The following is a 20,596-nucleotide window of genomic DNA, read 5'->3' on the forward strand; positions in this document are numbered from 1 at the left end:
GTGCTTAAGTTATAGAATAACTAAATAGATACCTTTCTAATATGAAGGAGCAGCATCACAGCTATTCTTTATGTCTCTTTTGCTTCTGTTGCTAATTTTACTTAATTATTTTGTTTCAGGAGGGGTTTTCACTCATTGGTAGCAAGAACTGGTTGAAGATTGTAAGACGCATGGATTGTCTGTTGTTTGGAACAACCATAAAGGTAAGATTCTGTGTGGCCAACTGTTTTTAAGCAACTGTTCATACACTTCTCATCTGCTAAGTGAGTACGGGAGTGGGTGCAGGAGCTTCTCTTTGCAGGTGAAATGGTACTGGGAAGAACACATTTGTTTAAGAAAGGTTTGCATTCTGAGCAAAACATGAAACAAGGACTATCAAGAGGCAGAAGCATAGTTAATAAGGGGATGTTGCTGAAGAACCAGGGCTGTGATTGATCTGTCAATACCTGCCTGACAGAGCTCTGCGACCATTCTCCATCTCCCAGCACAAATTGGGAGAAGGTGGAGTTACATCATTGTCTTGCTATTTAGATTTCAAAGGGGGTGTGCTTTCAAATGCTTCACTGAATGTCTTTTCATTTTTCTCTCTTTAATACTAAATAATAAAATTCCTTTTTATTTGCTTACTTGGCTGTATTAAACATAAAGAATGATCCTTATGAAAGCAACATGAAAACTAATCACCTGTATTATTTTCTTTCAGAAATAACTGTAAAAACCAATCTGTTAACATTCACTGACTAGATAATAACTGAAGTTCAGGTAAAAGATCCTAATTTTTATTGGGCTCATAGACTGAGAGTTGAAAGAGGTCTTCAAGAGCACCAGCCACTTCAGAGGATCCCCAGAGAATTCAGAGGGTCCATGAACTGCATGGATTTTCACTGACCTTTAACTGAAATTTATAATTTCGTTCAACGATGCCTGTTGGCATCAGACCACATTTGCACCAGTAGAAATCAAATGTCTTCATATCACTTTTTAGCTGTTTCAGAAATCTTCAATGTCATTTATGCCCATCACACCCCAATGTTATGGTGGTTGTTAGTCCTGCTGCTGGACCTTTTTATTGAGTATATTAATAAGGAAGCATATATCTTATTAGAGTATAAATTAGTGTTAATAGTGTGATAAATTATCTAAGTATACTTCAGTATAATTGGTTTCCTTTGAACTCATATATTTTATGTGATTAAAAACATTTTTCTGAGAAGGGGTCCTCTGGCTTCATCTGATGGCCAAAGGGGTCTGAAGCACGTACTCAAAACATGCAGGAGCCCGTTTTCATTTTACGTGAGGGGACTGAATGCAACATAAGCCAGTAGCCAACTAGCTATCAGAAAACTGGACCACCCATTGGTCTCCTGACTCCTATCGATGGTGTCATGTTGAATGAATGTATGTGTCTTCTAAAAAGTTATATTATGCCACGTGTCTGATATTTAATTTTTTTGTTATTAATTTTTTAAAAAATAACTGTAAAGGGGAAAATAATTTGACTGCTCAAAAATAATCATTATTAACATTTTAAAGTTTTTACTAGGCATATATATTGTATCAGTCAGAATAATGTTCAGATGCATGTGACCAAAAATCCAGGTGTAATGGCCCCACCCCACAAAATAAAGGGTTATTTTTTTCACTAAATAGAAAAGCCAGAAGCAGGCAGTTGCTGGCAGTTGGCTCAGCAGCTCCGCTGTGCCAGAGTCAAAGCCTTTGCAGCCCCCTTGGCCTCGCCTTCACATTTTCAAAATGGCTACGGCAGCTGTCATATTTCCATTCATGGGAAACCAGCTTCATCTTTTCCTTTTATAAGGAAAGCATAAACTTCCCTGTAAGGCTGTCTACCTCCCATGGTCCCTGAAAGATGTCTGCTTCTGTCTCAGGGACCAGAACAATGTAATGCGGTCATCCGATCTGCCAAGATTAGCCAATGAATGTTTGGCTTTTCCAGCCTCTGGTATGGATTGCCTCATGGCAGTGAACAGTGTCTGCCATATAGATAATTTATAGTTTGGGGATTGTGGTATACAGAGGGCTTTGTATCCTGCTTTCCTCACTTAACATTGTATCTGGAACATTATACCAAGGCATTTCTTAGTCTTTGAAACATGATTTTCCGTGACTACCTAGTATTTTTATTGTTTGGGTGCACCATGAATCGGTTAACAAATTCCTGATTTTTCACTATTGTAAAAATTTTTTGATTTTCATTAGGATTTATTTACAGACTTTTTGAGATAAAAGTACTAGAAGTATGAATGTGTATTTCGTAAATGTGCCCTCCAAATAGGTTGTTCCTGTTTCTACAGCACTGACATCTGTAAAAATGCCTGTTTGTCCAAATCCTCTCCAACAGGGTGATATAATTTAAATTTAAAAACTAATTTCTAATTTGATAAGCAAAAATGAGCATCTTCCTTTAATTTGCATTTCTTTGGTAACTAGTGAGAATGAATATTTTTTTGTGTGTTTGTTAGCCAACCATCTGTATTTCTTCTGTGAATCACTGTCTACTGCTTTTGCCTAATTTTTCTCTTCAAAGTCTTTACTCTCTATGTATAGAGATTACATGTTAAATGCATGTATTTTGTGTAGTTATATAATTTGAAAAGTGATTATTGATGTATATACCATATACCTTATATGTAGATTTTTAAATATTCAAGTTTAGGATCCTTTTGCCTGTTGTTATTGGAATGGTATTCTTTATCCAAAGATATTTCAAGCTGCCTAGTACTAGATTTTTTCTGAATTATTTTAAATTTAGCCTCCTTACTAAACTGCTATTAGCTCTGGTAATTTAATTTCTAGGAAAGTAATTTTATAATCTGCAAACAATGATAATTTTCTTCCCATAGTTTATACTTACTACTTTTCTCACCTTACTGGATTATCTAGACCTTCCAGACCACTGTAATTTGACAGTTACACAGTCATCCTTGACATCTTGCTGACTTGAATGGGAACAAGTGTGTAGACATTAAGAACATTTCTGGCTGTTGACTGGATATTCTTTACCATGTTAGGGAGATACTCCTTCAACTATAGTTTATTTGCTAAAACTTTTATCAGGATTACATATTAAATTTTAACTCCTATCAAAATCATTATTTGTTTCACTTTTTTTAATCCTCCGATATATTAATACTGAGCCAACACACTGTTATTTTTGCCTTATTTGGCAAAGGGTACACAGCTTTTTTGTTTCTTGACTTGGATAACTTGTAGTTAAACAAGTATTGCAAAACAAACATTTTCCTGTAAATTGATAAATAGAAATATTTAGAAATAAAATGTTTGTTCCTTTAACAGAAATTTAACATAACTTAAATTCAAGGGGCAATAAAGATGATGTTTCTTTTCTCTTTGGCTGAAATAAGTAGATTGTAAAAGATCTGCCTACTTGTAACATGGGCTTCTTTTTTTTCAGTAATTGTAATCAAAATGATCTTGGCTGATTGGCTAACAGTCGACATGTAATTCCTTATGTGAAAAGGCTGATTCAAAGGAATAATTGTAAACCACTGTTGTGACTCACCTCCAATAATTCACCGAAGAATATTTTCATAGTTTTCTCTGGCCTCAGCCTTGAGTATCACCCCTTGGTTTCAAAGCAAAGGATCAAAGAAAACGTTGAAGTCCTTTTTCCATACTCCCCCACCTCCAATTTCTACTTAGAGGAATTCACTGCTAGTGGTGGGGTAAACTGCTCCAGTTGGGGTCCTAGTGATGATGGGAAACTTCTTACAGATCTGGGTGAATCTAAAACCAGTAGGAAGACATGGCCATGTTTGTGAGGATTCTCACATCTTCTCGGCTGTCTTCCTACGTGGTGCTGACTGGGCCCATGTCTTCGTGTTGCTGATACCCTGTAACATTAGCTGCAGAGCCTGCAGCTTAAGATCTCTGCATGGAGATGCCATTCACACTTGTGAGTCAGTGTTTAATGGGCCCAATGCTTCCCAGAAGGTGAAGCCTCATTTTCTTGTGTGTACATGAAGATAAGTGTATAGAGACAAACACTTATCCTTAACGTTTGTTTCTTCAAGAAATTTTCTATTAGTTGTAAGAACTTGAAATTAAGTATTTTGAAGGAGAGTGGGAACGCTTTTAACATATGTCACCACTTTTGTTGTTGTTCTTCAGTCACTAAGTTGTGTCCAACTCTTTGCAACCCCATGGACGTCAGGCTTCCCTGTCCTTTACTATCTCCTGGAGTTTGCCCAAACTCATGTCCATTGAGTAGATGCCATCCAACTATCTATCTCATCCTCTTTCGCACCCTTTTCCTCATGCCCTCAATCTTTCCTAGCATTAGGGTCTTTTCCAGTGAGTTGGCTCTTTTCATCAGGTGGCCAAAGTATTGAGATTCAGCTTCAACATCAGCCCTTCAAATGAATATTCAGGGTTGATTTCCTCTAGGATTGATGGTTTGATCTGCTTGTTATCCAAGGGACTCATAAGAGTCTCCCCCAGCACCACAGTTCGAAAGCATCAATTTTTTGGTGCTCAGCATTCTTTATGGCCCAACTCTCACATCTGTACATGACTACTGGAAAAACCATAGCTTCAACTATGTGGGCCTGTGTCGGCAAAGTGATGTCTGATGCCTCTACTTTTTAATACACTGTCTAGTTCTGTCATAGCTTTTCCTCCAAGGAACAAGCATCTTTTAACTTCATGGCTGCAGTCACCATCTGCAGTGATTTTGGAACCCAAGAAAATTAAGTCTATCACTGTTTCCATTTTTTCTGCACCTGTTTGCTGTGAGGTGATGGGACTGGGTGCCATGATCCTCGTTTTTTTGAATGTTGAGTTGCAAGCCAGCTTTTTTGCTCTCCTCTCTCACCTTCAAGTGGCTCTTTAGTTCCTCTTTGCTTTCTGCCATTAAGGTGGTGTCATCTGCATATCTGAGATTATTGATATTTCTCCTGGCAATCTTGATTCCATCTTGTGATTCATTCAGCCCAGCATTTCACATGATGTACTCTGCATATAAGTTAAATAAGCAGGGTGATAATACACAGCCTTGGCGTACTCCTTTCCCTATTTTGAACCAGCTGTTCCATGTCTGGTTCTAACTGTTGCATCTTGACCTGTGTACAGGTTTCTCAGGAGGCAGGTAACGTGGTCTGGTATTCCCAACTCTTTCAGAATTTTCCACAGTTTGTTTTGATTCCACAGTCAACAGCTTTAGTGTAGTCAATGAAGCAGATGTTTTTCTGGAATTAGCTTGCTTTTTCTATGACGCAGTGGATGTTGGCAACTTGATCTCTGGTTCTTCTGCCTTTTCTACATCCAGCTTGTACATCTGGGAGTTCTTGGTTCACATACTGCTGAAGCCAGACTTGAAGGATTTTGAGCATTACCTTGCTAGCATGGGAAATGAGCACAACTTGTGCAGTAGTTTGAACATTCTTTGGCACAGCCCTTCTTATGATTGGAATGAAAACTGACCTTTTCCAGTCCTGTGGCCATTGCTCACTTTTCCAAATTTGCTAGCATATTGAATGCAGCAGTTTGACAGCATCATCTTTTAGTATTGGAAACAGCTCAGCTGGAATTCTGTCACTTCCATTAGCTTTATTCATAATAATGCTTCCTAAGCCCCACTTGACCTCACATTCCAGGAAGTCTGGCTCTAGGTGAATGACCACACCATCACGGTTATCTGGGTCATTAAGGCCTTTTTTTGGTACAGTTCTGTGTGTTCTTGCCACCTCTCAATATCTTCTGCTTCTATTAGGTCCATACCATTTCTGTCCTTTATTGTGCCCATCTTTGCAGGAAATGTTCCCTTGGTAACTCTGTAATTTTCCTGAAGGCACTTAAAATATAGTAATTTGGGGGAGTCCCTGGCTTCCCAGTGGTTAGGACTCTGTGCTTTCACTGCTGAGGGCCCAGGTTTAACCCCTGGCTGGGAAACTAAAGATCTCACAAGCCATGTGGCATGGCCAGTAGTTTCCTTAGATGATAGACACCAGAGACAGTCTATTTGGGACAGTTTGTGGCTATTATATATGCATGAAAGACTTTGGTTTCACAACAAGGAGCGCTTTCTGACTTTTAATTCTGGCATAAAAAGAAATCGCCTCAAGATTTTCAACCTAGAAGTCCTTTGGTTAACCAAGTGGCAGGTTTTCTGTTGTGGTATTTTGATACTGAGGATGTGGGATGAAGATGTAGCTCATTTTCAGATTTCTCCTGATGTACCTTGGCTTTATCTTGGGTCCACATGTATTGAAGTGGTATTTCTGGTTTCAGATGATAAGCTCAAATTCTGTCTGAGAATTTTATAGAAGGAACATGGAGCAAATCATCAGTTAGGCTGTCAGACATACAACTTTCCCTGTCATTTCCTGGAACTACATTCCAAAGAAACACTAACTGTCCAAACTCATTGTTGTGTACACTCACAGAGATAGGTAGATACCTCTAGACAAGGGGTCTGAGATTTTTGCCCTGCTTATATACTTAATAATTATCTGTTCCTGTATATAGTTTTCATCTAGTGATGAGGTGCAATTTTTTATGTGATTACTCTCAAAAGGTTAATTACAGAATCATCATGGAAATAGCTGATACAAAGGTGCTACATACAGATGTCCCAATGTACAGTCTAAACTAGCAAGAGGTGGAAATAGCTAATTAATTGTAAACAAGAAAGCTCAGTTTCACATAAGATTCATAGAATTATCAAAAACTGAATGTGGAGTTCTCTCATCAGTTCTTTCCCTTTCCTTCAGGAAAGTTAGCCTTCAAAGACTCTTGATAATTTGGGGATTATTCATCTAAGAGAAAAATGACTAAGGAAATGAATAGGCAATACTCAAAAATATTCATATTTTTTCATTGTTGGAGGGGGCAATGATAATGGATTACCTTTATACTCAGGGGAAGAACGTTAATGAATTTAAAAATGAAGAGAACCCAAGAGAGGCAGAAAAGGGGCAGCAGTGTCTATGGACATGACGCCTTACCACTACCTAGCCATGCCAGGTTTTCTATATCCTAAAGATATGGCTTTGTTTGATGGTTTTATCTAGAAATTTAAATCATGTAAATTGTGAACAAGAAAATCAAGGATTTCTGCTTATAGAAACTTTCAGGATTTTGTTAACTATAGTTAGAAACATTTTCCAGTTAGCAATGTGATTTGTGTATTTAAAAAATACAAAATGCTATTACTATGTTAGCATCCAAATTTCTTTGCAGAAGAAATTGAATAAAGGAACACAATACACATCACCTATTTGGGGCGGCTTTTGGGTAAGCTGAGTCTTCTAAAACTAGACAAGATATCAGACTAGAAAAAAGAAACTACTTCTGTTAAAATAAGTGGTTTACTGTTGTTACAATTTAGTTCTATTTTTTAACTTACAGTAAAATAAATTTGATGTAGTTGCCACACTTAAAAATTTTAATTGCATCTCTCCCACATTTGCTGGTTTGCCAGGGGATATAAATCATACAGCTAATTAAAGGCAGCATGTGATTGATTTGTCTGTGTGATTTGTAGGTAAGTCTGGCCTCTTTAAGGATAAAAGGGCGCTGCAAATTAATGAGATACATTGGCTGACAGCATTTGCCTGTCCCCAGATCCCATTTTGTTTTTCAGATTCACTGGCTTGTTTAATGTGCTATCTATCTGGCTAGCTCTTCTATATACTCAGGTTTGGAAAATTTTGTTCAGCCAGGACTGTTAGCTTCACTGATTCTCCACCTAAGCAATTAGACGGTATGCAATCTTTGTTCCAAAGTAAGATGAAACGTGGATCTTTTACTGCAGTCAGTATAGTGACCTTCCTAGTCTTTATGATGGGCTTTTCCATTTTTTGCTGATGTCAGTCCCTTGAAGGAAATGAATATATTATGAGGCACAGCTCCCAAAAGGGAAAAGAAAACTAATTATTGGCTTTTCTCTGCCCACATCAACAATCTAGGGTAACTGCTCCCTTATTGACACGCCTTCCCCTGCAAACAAAGGGAAGGCCCCACAGTAAATAAAAGTAAAGTGATATGACGAGGGTTGCTGAGGATAACTTTTGATTTGTCACACAGAACAAGAGTCGTATGTTCCGGGTACAGTTTAGTGGAGGCTCCCGAGAGCAGGCACTGGAACACTGCTACAGCTGCGTGCAGAACCTAGCCCAGTACATCACCGTCCAGGTGCCCGACGGAATCAGCCAGGAGTTCAGGCCAAGTCCTGGCCAAGGGAAGGGCTGTGTGCAGAGCATCCCACCACAGCATGGCGTAAGTAGGCGAGTAGGTGGATGAGAAACCTGAGAAGGTAATGCTCTGGGGGGGCCAAAATCACAGTGGAATTTGCCGAGTCCACCACATTTGTAGCTTAAAGATATCTAATGTTGACTGACTGACTTGTATTGACATACATATAATTATGGTGTTAGTTTCAGGTATACAATAGTGATTTGGTATTTTTACACGTTACAAAATGATCACATCTAGTTACCATCTGTCACCACACAAAAGCATTACAGTACTATTGACTGTATTCCCTGTGCTGTACATTATATCCCTATGACTTTTTTTTTTTTTAAGACCTATTTATTTTTGGCTGCACTGGGTCTTCATTGCTGTGTGGGCTTTTGTTTTCTCTGGTTGCAGGGAGTGGGGGCTGCTCTAGTTGCAGCGTGTGGGCCTCTCACTGCAGTAGCTTCTCTTGTTGCAGAGCACAGCCTCTAGGCGCGTGAGCTTCAGTAGTTGTGGCACATGGGCTTAGTTGCTCCACCGCATGTGGGATCCCAGTCCAGGGACCGAACCCATGTCCCTTGAATTGGCAGAGGGGGATTCTTAACCACTGGACCACTGGGGAATCCCATTCATTTGTAACTGTTAGTTTGTGCTCCATAATCTCATTCACCCGGTTTTCCTATCCCCCCAGGTCTGCAGCCATGTTTGTTCTGTTTATGAGTCATTTTATATTTGTTTTTAGATACTACACATTTTATTGTGTATATATTGGGTGAGCCAAAAAGTTCATGCAGGTTTTTCTGTAACATCATAGGGAAAAACCCAAAGGAAATTTTTGGCCCACTCTATATACACAAGAGAAGACTCTATACATGGACATCACCAGATGGTCAACACTGAAATCAGATTGATTATATTCTTTGCAGCCAAAGATGGAGAAGCTCTATACAGTCAGCAAAAACAAGACCAGGAGCTGACTGTGGCTCAGACCATGAACTCCTTATTGCCAAATTCAGACTTAAATTGAAGAAAGTAGGGAAAACCACTAGACCATTCAGGTATGACCTAAATCAAATCCCTTATGATTATACAGTGGAAGTGAGAAATAGATTTAAGGGCCTAGATCTGATAGATAGAGTGCCTGATGAACTATGGAATGAGGTTCGTGACATTGTACAGGAGACAGGGATCAAGACCATTCCCATAGAAAAGAAATGCAAAAAAGCAAAATGGCTGTCTGGGGAGGCCTTACAAATAGCTGTGAAAAGAAGAGAAGCAAAAAGCAAAGGAGAAAAGGAAAGATATAAGCAAAAAGTTCCAAAGAATAGCAAGGAGAGATAAGAAAGCCTTCCTCAGCGATCAATGCAAAGAAATAGAGGAAAACAACAGAATGGGAAAGACTAGGGATCTCTTCAAGAAAATCAGAGATACCAAAGGAACATTTCATGCAAAGATGGGCTCGATAAAGGACAGAAATGGTATGGACCTAACAGAAGCAGAAGATATTAAGAAGAGATGGCAAGAATACACAGAAAAACTGTGCAAAAAAGATCTTCACGACCCAGATAATCACGATGGTGTGATCACTGACCTAGAGCCAGACATCCTGGAATGTGAAGTCAAGTGGGCCTTAGAAAGCATCACTACGAACAAAGCTAGTGGAGGTGATAGAATTCCAGTTGAACTATTCCAAACCCTGAAAGAGGATGCTGTGAAAGTGCTGCACTCAACATGCCAGCAAATTTGGAAAACTCAGCAGTGGCCACAGGACTGGAAAAGGTCAGTTTTCATTCCAATCCCAAAGAAAGGCAATGCCAAAGAATGCTCAAACTACCGCACAATTGCACTCATCTCACACGCTAGTAAAGTAATGCTCAAAATTCTCCAAGCCAGGCTTCAGCAATACGTGAACCGTGAACTTCCTGATGTTCAAGCTGGTTTTAGAAAAGGCAGAGAAACCAGAGATCAAATTGCCAATATCTGCTGGATCATGGAAAAAGCCAGAGAGTTCCAGAAAAACATCTGTTTCTGCTTTCTTGACTATGCCAAAGCCTTTGACTGTGTGGATCACAATAAACTGTGGAAAATTCTGAAAGAGATGGGAATACCAGACCACCTGACCTGCCTCTTGAGAAATTTGTATGCAGGTCAGGAAGCAACAGTTAGAACTGGACATGGAACCACAGACTGGTTCCAAACAGGAAAAGGAGTTCGTCAAGGCTGTATATTGTCACCCTGTTTATTTAACTTATATGCAGAGTACATCATGAGAAACGCTGGACTGGAAGAAACACAAACTGGAATCAAGATTGCCAGGAGAAATATCAATAACCTCAGATATGCAGATGACACCACCCTTATGGCAGAAAGTGAAGAGGAACTCAAAAGCCTCTTGATGAAAGTGAAAGAGGAGAGTGAAAAAGTTGGCTTAAAGCTCAACATTCAGAAAATGAAGATCATGGCACCCGGTCCCACCACTTCATGGGAAATAGATGGGGAAACAGTGGAAACAGTGTCAGACTTTATTTTTCTGGGCTCCAAAATCACTGCAGATGGTGACTGCAGCCATTAAATTAAAAGACGCTTACTCCTTGAAGGAAAGTTATGACCAACCTAGATAGCATATTCAAAAGCAGAGACATTACTTTGCCAACAAAGGTTCGTCTAGTCAAGGCTATGGTTTTTCCAGTGGTCATGTATGGATGTGAGAGTTGGACTGTGAAGAAGGCTGAGCGCCGAAGAATTGATGTTTTTGAACTGTGGTGTTGGAGAAGACTCTTGAGGGTCCCTTGGACTGCAAGGAGATCCAACCAGTCCATTCTGAAGGAGATCAGCCCTGGGATTTCTTTGGAAGGAATGATGCTAAAGCTGAAACTCCAGTACTTTGGTCACCTCATGCGAACAGTTGACTCATTGGAAAAGACTCTGATGCTGGGAGGGATTGGGGGCAGGAGGAGAAGGGGACGACAGAGGATGAGATGGCTGGATGGCATCGCTGACTCGGTGGACGTGAGTCTGGGTGAACTCTGGGAGTTGGTGATGAACAGGGAGGCCTGGCATGCTGCAATTCATGGGGTCGCAAAGAGTCGGACACGATTGAGCGACTGATCTGATCTGATATATATATATATATACATACACCTCATTTTTGTATATATTCCAGTGTGTGTGTGTGTGTATACATATACACACACATACCTCATCTTTATCCAGTCATTTATTGACAGACACTTAGTTGTTTCTATATCTTGGCCACTGTAAACAATACTGCAGTAAACATAAGGGGGAAATATCTTTTTCAATTAGTTTTTATTTTCTTTGGATAAATACCCAGAAGTGGAACTACTAGATCATATGATAATTGTTTTTAATTTTTAGAGAAACCACCATACTGTTTTCCATAGTAGGTACCAATTTACATTCCCACCAGCAGTGCATAAAGGTCCCCTTTCTCCACATCCTCACCGACACTTACTTCTTGTCTTTCTGATGACAGCCATTCTGACAGTTGTGAGGTACTATTTTGTGGTTTGATTTGCAGTTCCTTGATGATGAGTGATGCTGAGCATCTTTTCATTTGCCTCAGGAAAGGGCAACAAAAGCAAAAAATAAACAAATGGGACTAAATCCAACTAAAAAGCTTTGCATAGTAAAGAAAATCATCAACAGAACACAAAGACAACCTATTGAGTGGGAGAAGGTATTGCAAATGATACATCCAATAAAGAGTTAATATCCAAAATAACAAGAACTCGTACAACTCAGTATCAAATAAAACAATCTGATTAAAAAATGGGCAGAGGACTTGAATAGACATTATTCCAAAGAAGACACTGAGTTATTTTTTAAATTCAAGGTTGATTCTCACTGTAGTTACGTATAAGGCTATTAGCTGGGAGTCTCAGGTGTATCACGGGTGTTACTATAGTACAGTGGTTCTCAGAGTATGATCCATGGACCCTTCCCTGAGACCTTTTCAGGAATCCACAAAGGCCACGTTATTTTTGCAATAACATTCACATATTATTTGTCCTTTTCCTGTATTGATACTTGTTATTTAATGGAACAGAAACATTGTGAGCAAAGCCGCTGTCACCTTAGCAGAGATCAAGGCAGCGGCATCTGGCCGTACCAGAGTCATGTTCTTTCCTCACTGTCACTGCAGTAAGCAGCAGCCAACAAAACCATCTGCGTCCCGCAGCACGATGGCGCTCTCCTAGCAAAGCACCTGTATACAGCACTGGGTGCCGAACCAGCTTCTTTATGGAACTCCATTATTACTTAACAACAGACGAACTATGGTTAGATTTGGGTGGCTGGTGGACATTTTCTCAAGTGAATGTAGTTACTTCAAGTAACTACAAGAAAAGTACTTCAGGAAAACAACTGATAGTATTTATTGACAATGATGAAATAACCTTTCCAAGTGAAAATTAGAATCTTGAAAAATTTGTACCTGCCACTTGAGCTTCACAGCTTCCTAACCCAGAAGACTTTCTTGATGGTACTGGTAACAAACCTGATTTTTAAAATAACTACATCACAAAATCTTTCAACATGTGGAAGACCTGTACAATCCAGTGAACCGGTATTTTTCAAGTGGCAAATACATGGTGCTGCAAAACCATGCACGGATGAAAGATCCAAAGTGTGCGCTAGATCACTGGATTCGGTTTGTTTTTGTACCTGTCAACTTCCCTCACCTGTTTCTCTATTTTACTGTCCCATTCCCCTCCTCTAGTGACCATCTGTTTATTCTCTGTATCTATGAGTCTAGTTGTTTATCCATGCCTTTTAATTTCCACATAAAAGTGAAATCATACAGTACTTGTCTTTCTCTGATTTACTTCACTTAGCGTAATACATTCTAAGTCCATCCATTTTGTCACAAGTGACAAGATCTTTTTTATGGCTGAATAATACCACATCCTCTTTATCCAGTTATCTATCAATAGACACTTAGGGTTAATCTGCTCCCACATCCTGGCTACTGTGAATATTGCTGCAGTGAACACAGTGCATATATCTTTTTGAATGTTTTCATTTTCTTTGGAAAAATACCCAGAAGTGGGATTACTGTATTATATGCTAGTCCTGTTGTTTTTTTTTTTTTAATTTCTCTTCAATAAATGGTGTTGGGAAAAACTAGACTTTCTCATACCATATAAAATCATACAAAAATAAAATCAAAAGGGATTAAAGACTGTAAGACCTGAAACCATAAAACTCCTAGAAGAAAACCTAGGCAGTACACTTTTTGACATGTTGGCAATATTTTTATGGATCTCCTCAAGCAAGGGAAATAAAAGCAAAACTAAAAAAAAAAAAAAAAAAGCACTGTTTTTTGTGATCACTGTTGCACAGGAAGGGAAGCTATTAACAAAATAAAAAAGGCTGCTTACTGAATGGGAGAAGATATTTGCAAATGGTATATCTGATAAAGGGTTACTATTCAAAATATTCAAAAGAACTCATACAAATCAACATTAAAAAAAAATTATAAAATGGACGGAGGGCCTTGAATAGACTTTTTTCCAAAGACATAACAGCTAGCTAACAGACACATGAAAAGATGCTTAGCGTCACTTATCATCAGGGAAATGCAAATCAAAACCGCAATGAGATAGCCTCACACCTATCCAAGTGGCTGTTGTCAAAAAGACAAGGCATGGAGAAAAGGGAACCCTTGGTGTGCTCTTGGTGGGAATGTAAACCGGCACAACTGCTATGGAAACCAGTCCAGAGATTCTGCAGACCAAAGAATCTTTTTTACTTTGTTGTTTTATAACAAGAGTATAAAAAGCTCATTGCTATGATTTAAGATTCTGTGTTGAAATTAGCCTTTAAGAAACTATCACTTGTTGAATTTTGATGTCAGACCAAAGAGTATCCACAATTAGCTGAAAAACATTTTTAAAAAATAGTTTTCCATCTATATATCTGTATGAAGCCAGATTTTATGTACTTCAACCAAAGCAACATGTTGTCAGATTGAGAAGTAAATATGAGTCCAGCTAGATATTAAAAGAGAACTGCAAAAATTGTATTTTTGTTAGGAAAGTTATTTTCATTAAAATGTTTTTAATACTAACATATAATGGATTTATAATTTTAAATGAATATTTAAAACTTGTTTTAATTCCTAACATATAAATATCAGATAGATGTAACTCAAAAGCTGTCTGAGGACCTCAGTAGTTTGTAGGAATGTAAAGGAGTCTTGTGATAAAACTTTTGAGAATAAGTTACAGAATTTCTCCTGCAGGTACATCTTCAAGCATTTCATTGGCAGAGTCCCACATGCTGCTAGCATAAGCTACCTCTGCTCTTAGGATGAAATTCCAGTTTCAGGCTGGGTTTTTTATTTTCTATTTTGAGCAATGACTTTCCAAACCTGGCTTTCCATTACTTCATCCTGTAAGTTCCCCTTTAACTGGGCCAAGACAATTCATTTTTACTGTTTTATCACCATTACTGTTTTATTTCTTTTCATAGCGTATGTGGGGCAAACAGATTTTATATTATTTATCATAAAATGTTTTTCTTTGAACAAGTACTGTATGGTTTCCCTTTGATTATATTTAGTTTGCCATATCATATTTTAATGTTTCAGAATTCTTCCCATTTATTTGTTCCTGCATGACTTTTTGTGAACATGTCTTAACACTAAAGCTGGTTTTCTTACAAACACTGGATCTAATTGAAAACATTTTGCCTCATCAGCTTCTATTAAGAATCCCCTCTCTAAAAATGGAATGATATGGCTTATTATAAGATACTTTGTTGCTTACGATCCTTTACCCCTTAAATAGATCGCCTTTCTTTGTAGGTGTCACTGACCAGCTATTAGACTGAGATTATAGTACCCAGTGCATGCATGGGGTGCAACAGGAACCAAACAGGGTCCCAGAATTTGGGAACTAGGTCTGGAATGCCCTATAAAGGTACTGATATACATGACATACATATAGTAAAGATACACACACATCAGGGTAGAACCTAAATACTATTATCTAAATATGAAAAGAAAAACTGAGACAGTACCTTAAAGTAGGCCGTGGGTCGTTAACTACAGTGGCAGATGAAGGCCCTGGCTCTCTATTTAAGCTCATCCCAAACACCTAGGTAGAAATATCCCCAAAGTGGCTAGAAAATGTTCATGTCTTTTCTTGATTCTGTATTCAAGGGCTCCTTGGATCTGCAGTTTGGTGTTCTGGGTAGATGAGATGTAGAGTGTTGTGCAACAGACCATAGGCTTTGGAATCCAAATGGATTTAGGTTTGAATCCTTGCCCTGTTAGTAGCTATGTGTTCTCATGCAAGTCACTTACCACGTGGTGAGACTGAAATTGTGTCTATAAAGCACCCTGGCAAATACTTCAGATGATTCATTATTACTGCCAGTCCTGTTACCTTTTCAGATCTCCTTTGCTTTGCAGGTGAACAAATAAGCATACCAGTCAGTCTTTCATTATCAAGGGTCAGCACTCACCAATCAGCAAGGCCATAGTGAGATGGAGTGTCTGAGGCTGCAGAGCAGGAGACAAAAACTCCTAAGGCTTGCCCTCAGCTGCTGCTGTTCAAATTTGGTATCATGCTCCCTTTTTCAGAATCCAGCTCCAGAGGTGCAAGCTCTGGCCAAGCTTTAGTCATCTTGCAGCTCTCCTCATTGAGGTGTCTTTTTCCCAGTACTTGTATTACTTTTGTCTAAAATAGTTGTTCTTTTTTTTTTTTTTGCAAATTAGGGGTAATTCCATATCTTTTTATTTCAAGTTCTTGAGTCACTTCCTGGCTTCTCTCTGCCTTGTAATTTTGCTAACTGTGGCCTAACCAGGTGTTTCTTCAACCTGAGGGCTTCTGAGGCAATCCAGCCTACGACAGTTCCTAGCTCCTCCTCTGTTAGCACTAGAAGTCCAGGAGGTGGCAGCCAAGGGCTCGTTCCTGTGTGCCTAGAACCTGCCATCTGTGTACACTTAGGTGGAGGACTGTCCAGTCCTTAGAGCCATCTCACTGACTTCCACTGCTTCCATCACACTTGGCTGTAGATCAGTATATGTGGCATATGAATTTTGGTTAGTCTTTCCTAGTTGTTTGAAAAACATGGTGTGAGCTGAACTGATGTCTCCTAGGAAAACCTTAGAGCTGGAAGAAATATCAGGCAGTGGAATTGGACTTTTCTGGATGAGGGAATATGGGGTTTGCCTAAGGATTCCAGACTCAGTAAAGCCCCTTACCTTTTAGCTCATTTTTATTTAGTATTCCTGACTAGTTTTCTTTCCTTTGTTCTTTTTCCTCTCTGTCCCACCACCCCATTTTTGATGCCTCCAGATACACATTTCTGCTAACACCCACTGAAATTAGCAGGACATTTACTTGAGCAGTCAGAACACACTGCTGATACACACCCTCCAGGGAGGGCCTTGGATTCTCCGTGTGACACCACCAGCTCACAACTGTCTGGAGACGATTAGTACTGTAAGTGCCGCTGCCATCCAGAACACAGCTAAGCCTGCAGACATGTGGCTAGGAACGAAGAGTGGTGGGGCTCTTGGAGAAGTTTTTGTTTTTTGGTAGAAGCAGCCTCTTATGCCTCTAGGCTTTCTCCTACACCTTGTTCATTCTGTTTGCCTAGAAAACATCCTGAGTTCTGCTCAAGAACAGCCCCTCCCATAAGAAGTAGCTCGGGCTCTGGAGCATTCCTACCCCTCATGCTTATTAACACACACACCCTTCCTGTACTGCCCTCCACTGCAAGCCTGAAGTCTTATACTCCTCTCCATGCCAGCACTTCCTCAGTTGCATTCAGGTTGTTTTACTTGTTAGATTCTTACTGGGTTGTTGGTTCTTGCGGGCCAGACCACTCTCTACCTTGTTTTCTGTGGCTCCCTTCCTTTTTTCCTCCCAATGTCTAGTGCACAGTAGACACAAACATTGTTGAATGAATATATCTAGGAATTTACTAACAGAAGAACTTATTCATAACCTCAGAATGTCTAAAATGAGATTTTTTTAGAAGTTACAAGATATTGTTATCTTGCAACTATAGTGTTCCCCCCACCCCCATTTTGCTTTTCTACAAGGAACATGTATATTACCCGAGTAATAATTTATAGAAGGTGACAAATCATGATTATCAGAAGCTGGGCAATGTCCACTGCCCTGCAGTACCAGCACACGGTCCTGGGCTGGGCCTTTTAAGACAGAAGTATGCCACGGCGTCAGGCAGGAAAAGGCACTACCAGCCTGTGAAACCTAAGGAACGCCAGGCACAGAGCAGGCGCCTCAAATTTTATCTCTGTATCTCTGCTGCGGCAAATCAGGTTAACAGCCAAGCTTAAACCAGGACAGACTACACCAACAATGACTTTAGTACCTTTACTGATTTTCTTTAACATTAATGCATGTGTTCCACTTTTTCAGTGGCCTACGGAATTTATGACTATGTTCAGCCAGTCTCCTAATTGCACGTTGTTTCACTGCAGAACTCAGAGCAGCAGCAGTGGGTACCGGCTGGCACAAGCAGTCCAGGAGGAAGGACCTCAGTGGCCTGGTTAGCTCAGGTAGGGCCTATTTCCATATTCAGTTTTCATGTCAGGAAAAACAGAGATCCCGAAGAGTTTTGTATCCCTCTGTTCAATCCACTGTTCTACAACAGTAACTTAAAATGTTACTATAGAAGACGATAGAGACAGGCCATTTCCACCTATCCTTGTTGTGAGATTAGACATGATGGCACATACTGAAGAACTGTCTTCCTGAGGAAATAAAAGACAGAAAGTGGTCTATAATGTTAGACTTTAAACGCATGAGATAAAGAATTTATTCACCACCTTCCTAAAAGAGGAATGAAGCTAAGAATTTCAGTTTAACTTTGGAAATGAAATTTGGAACTCTTTTAAGACAAATATCAATATGAATTTTAAGTTGGATCAACAATGGTTTCTGTAGGGGCAGATCTTCAGTGTGAGGATCTCAGGTTAAGGATGTATGGAGCCCCAGGAAGACTCCGCTCTTACCACAGAACTGCTTTTGGACATGGCCTCTCCACTTGAATTTTGCTGTTACCAAACACTCCTGCAGAACTATTCATTCAGGCTCAGGGTTCCTGAGGCTGGTCTCCTCCTCCCTGCATTCCCTGCTGTGCTTTACACAGCAGGTTCTCAGCCAACAGTTTAGGCTTTCCCTAAAATTCTGCATGGAATTCATCAATATCCAATTTTAATAAATTTCCTTTCTACTTTTATCTATTAAACTTTGCTAACAGTGGTGTAAGAAGAAGATATGGGTGTTTCTCCACCTGGCACACCACTCACGCAAAATAAATGGGCAATCACAGATTTTAAAACTTGAAAAGTAAGAAGACTAAATAACAATTCATGTCTATTTCTTTTAGTAAGTCAGCAACTATGACAGAAAAAATTTAGAAACCTCCTTGTCCAGAAGCAGGGCAGACTTCATAGTTCCCAGTCTGTAACCTTGTATCTGCACCAGGATTATAGATTAACTGAATCAGAGTGACTAAGCCACAGAAAAGCATGAGCAGAGCAGGGTGTGATATCCTTATTCAGGAACTATCAGTTGCTATAAAAGATGAACCTCGGCCGAGTTTATTTACATTATATAGAAGAACCATGTATAAAGAAAAAGCATCAGGCTAGAAGCTCAGATATGTTACTTGTTTGCTATAACCTTCTAAACAAGTCATTCTTTGAATATAAATTGGTAAAATTCTTTGAAAGCAATTTAGCAATGTAGATAAAATTTAATATCTTAATACCTATAATAAATACCATTTCATCTACACAAATATACATACAAAGATGTTTTTCAGTAATTTTAATAGTAACAAAATAGGAAACAATTATTCACTAATGGGATACTGAGTGGTTAAAAAGTACCATAACCATAAATGAGATAAAATATAGTCAATAAAAAGTGATGTCTGTCTTAATCTGTTGACATTGGAAGATATTCATAGTACATTGTTTTTTAAAGGCTACAAAACAGCACACATGATTTGACTTTTGTAATAAAGACATACACACAAAATAAGTTTGAAAGGAGATACACTACCATGTTAATAGTGGCTCTTGCTGGAGAACAGGGCTTCATTTGACTTTCATTTCCTTCTTTCTACCTTTAGATAGTCTGAAAAGCTGGTTTGAATTTAGAAAAGTCAGTTTCTATTATAGATAGTTCCTTGAGAAATGTCAACTGTATACATATACACCAAACCATGCAATCCATGGAAAGGGTAGAAAACCTACCTACCTAGCAGAATTAACATGAGGGGTGAGTAAGAAGGCTAAGGCAAGGCTCAGAAACAGGTGGACCACACACAGAGCTGAAGCCGTCTTCGTTGCTTGGGTCGGTGCATCTTTTGCCTAATCTTCCAAATTGCCAAGCACGGTCAGACTTTTTTTTGAACTCTCCTAATGTTTAAATATTGGCAGCTTAGTCAACCGACTTTAAAACACTACAGGTTACCAAAGAAGACAGAGAGATGACAAATAAGGATGTGAAAAACGTGCAGTATTATATGACATCGTTTATATGACATTCCGGAAAAGCCAAAACTATATACAGTATGGAGGACAGATCATAGTTGCTAAGAGTTGAGGGTTTGACCCTAAGAGTAGATAGCAATGAGGGAATTTCTGGGGGTGATGGAAATGTTCTGCCTTGATTGTAGCACTGGACACGGGCCTCTACTTGTCAAGCCTCATGGACAGAACCAGAGAAAGACAGCAAGCTGTGTCCTTGGGATAGTCAGTTTGTAACCTATTTATTACATTCAGAACCCAATTTCCATATGATGAACAGCTCACATCCATTCTTCCACCTATTAGGTGGGAAGGATGAACTAAGTGGAGTTCATTCATTGATAGACTTCTCAATCTACAAACTTAATCAGCACTGTACTCTTCATTAAAGCAGTATCTTTGCAAATCACTTTATTAGTATACTTGAAATACTTAAGGATACAAGTTTACCTCACTCTGTATGTATATTTAGAAACATTATGTAAAGGAACTTGCAAAGCTAATTAACACTAATTTTTGGTGTCTTACTTCCCAAATCTTACCTTAAGGCAGTTTTTCTGTGTTCTAGTATTCAGGCTGTTGCTTTCCCCTGTAATCTCTAATAAACTACTCTTTTGGAATCCCCACAGTCTCTCATGGCATCAGAGGAGCTGCCACTTGTTTATGAACAATCTGCATGGAATGCGGAAGGGTTAGGCCCCTTTCTACGCCTGTGCCTCATGGATCAGAACTTCCCGGCATTTGTGGAAGAAGTGGAAAAGGAACTAAAAAAGCTGACAGGGCTGAGTGGTTAACAGTCTGTGTATCTACAGAAATTGGGAGTAATGGGAAAAAATG

General features: G+C 39.2%; 1 protein-coding gene across 9 annotated transcripts in view; it reads left to right on the forward strand.

Annotated features, from left to right (window-relative positions):
- REC114 (REC114 meiotic recombination protein) overlaps positions 1–20,568 on the forward strand; it is a 115,653-nt gene extending 95,085 nt beyond the window's left edge. For 5 of the 9 annotated variants that reach the window (XM_055536941.1, XM_055536939.1, XM_055536946.1 and 2 more), the window contains 4 exons: positions 120–203; positions 8,065–8,256; positions 17,699–17,776; positions 20,389–20,568. In XM_055536941.1, coding sequence (XP_055392916.1) covers positions 120–203; positions 8,065–8,256; positions 17,699–17,776; positions 20,389–20,553 — 519 coding nt within the window. In that variant the 3' untranslated portion in view covers positions 20,554–20,568. Of the gene's footprint in view, positions 1–119; positions 204–8,064; positions 8,257–17,636; positions 17,777–18,164; positions 18,432–20,388 lie in introns of those variants that run through there. The other 4 variants (XM_055536943.1, XM_055536942.1, XM_055536944.1 and 1 more) reach the window with 4 other exon arrangements.
- The last annotated feature ends 28 nt before the right edge of the window (positions 20,569–20,596 follow it).

Source organism: Bubalus kerabau, chromosome 10 (assembly GCF_029407905.1).
Source record: "Bubalus kerabau isolate K-KA32 ecotype Philippines breed swamp buffalo chromosome 10, PCC_UOA_SB_1v2, whole genome shotgun sequence".
Classification (NCBI taxonomy): domain Eukaryota; kingdom Metazoa; phylum Chordata; class Mammalia; order Artiodactyla; family Bovidae; genus Bubalus; species Bubalus kerabau.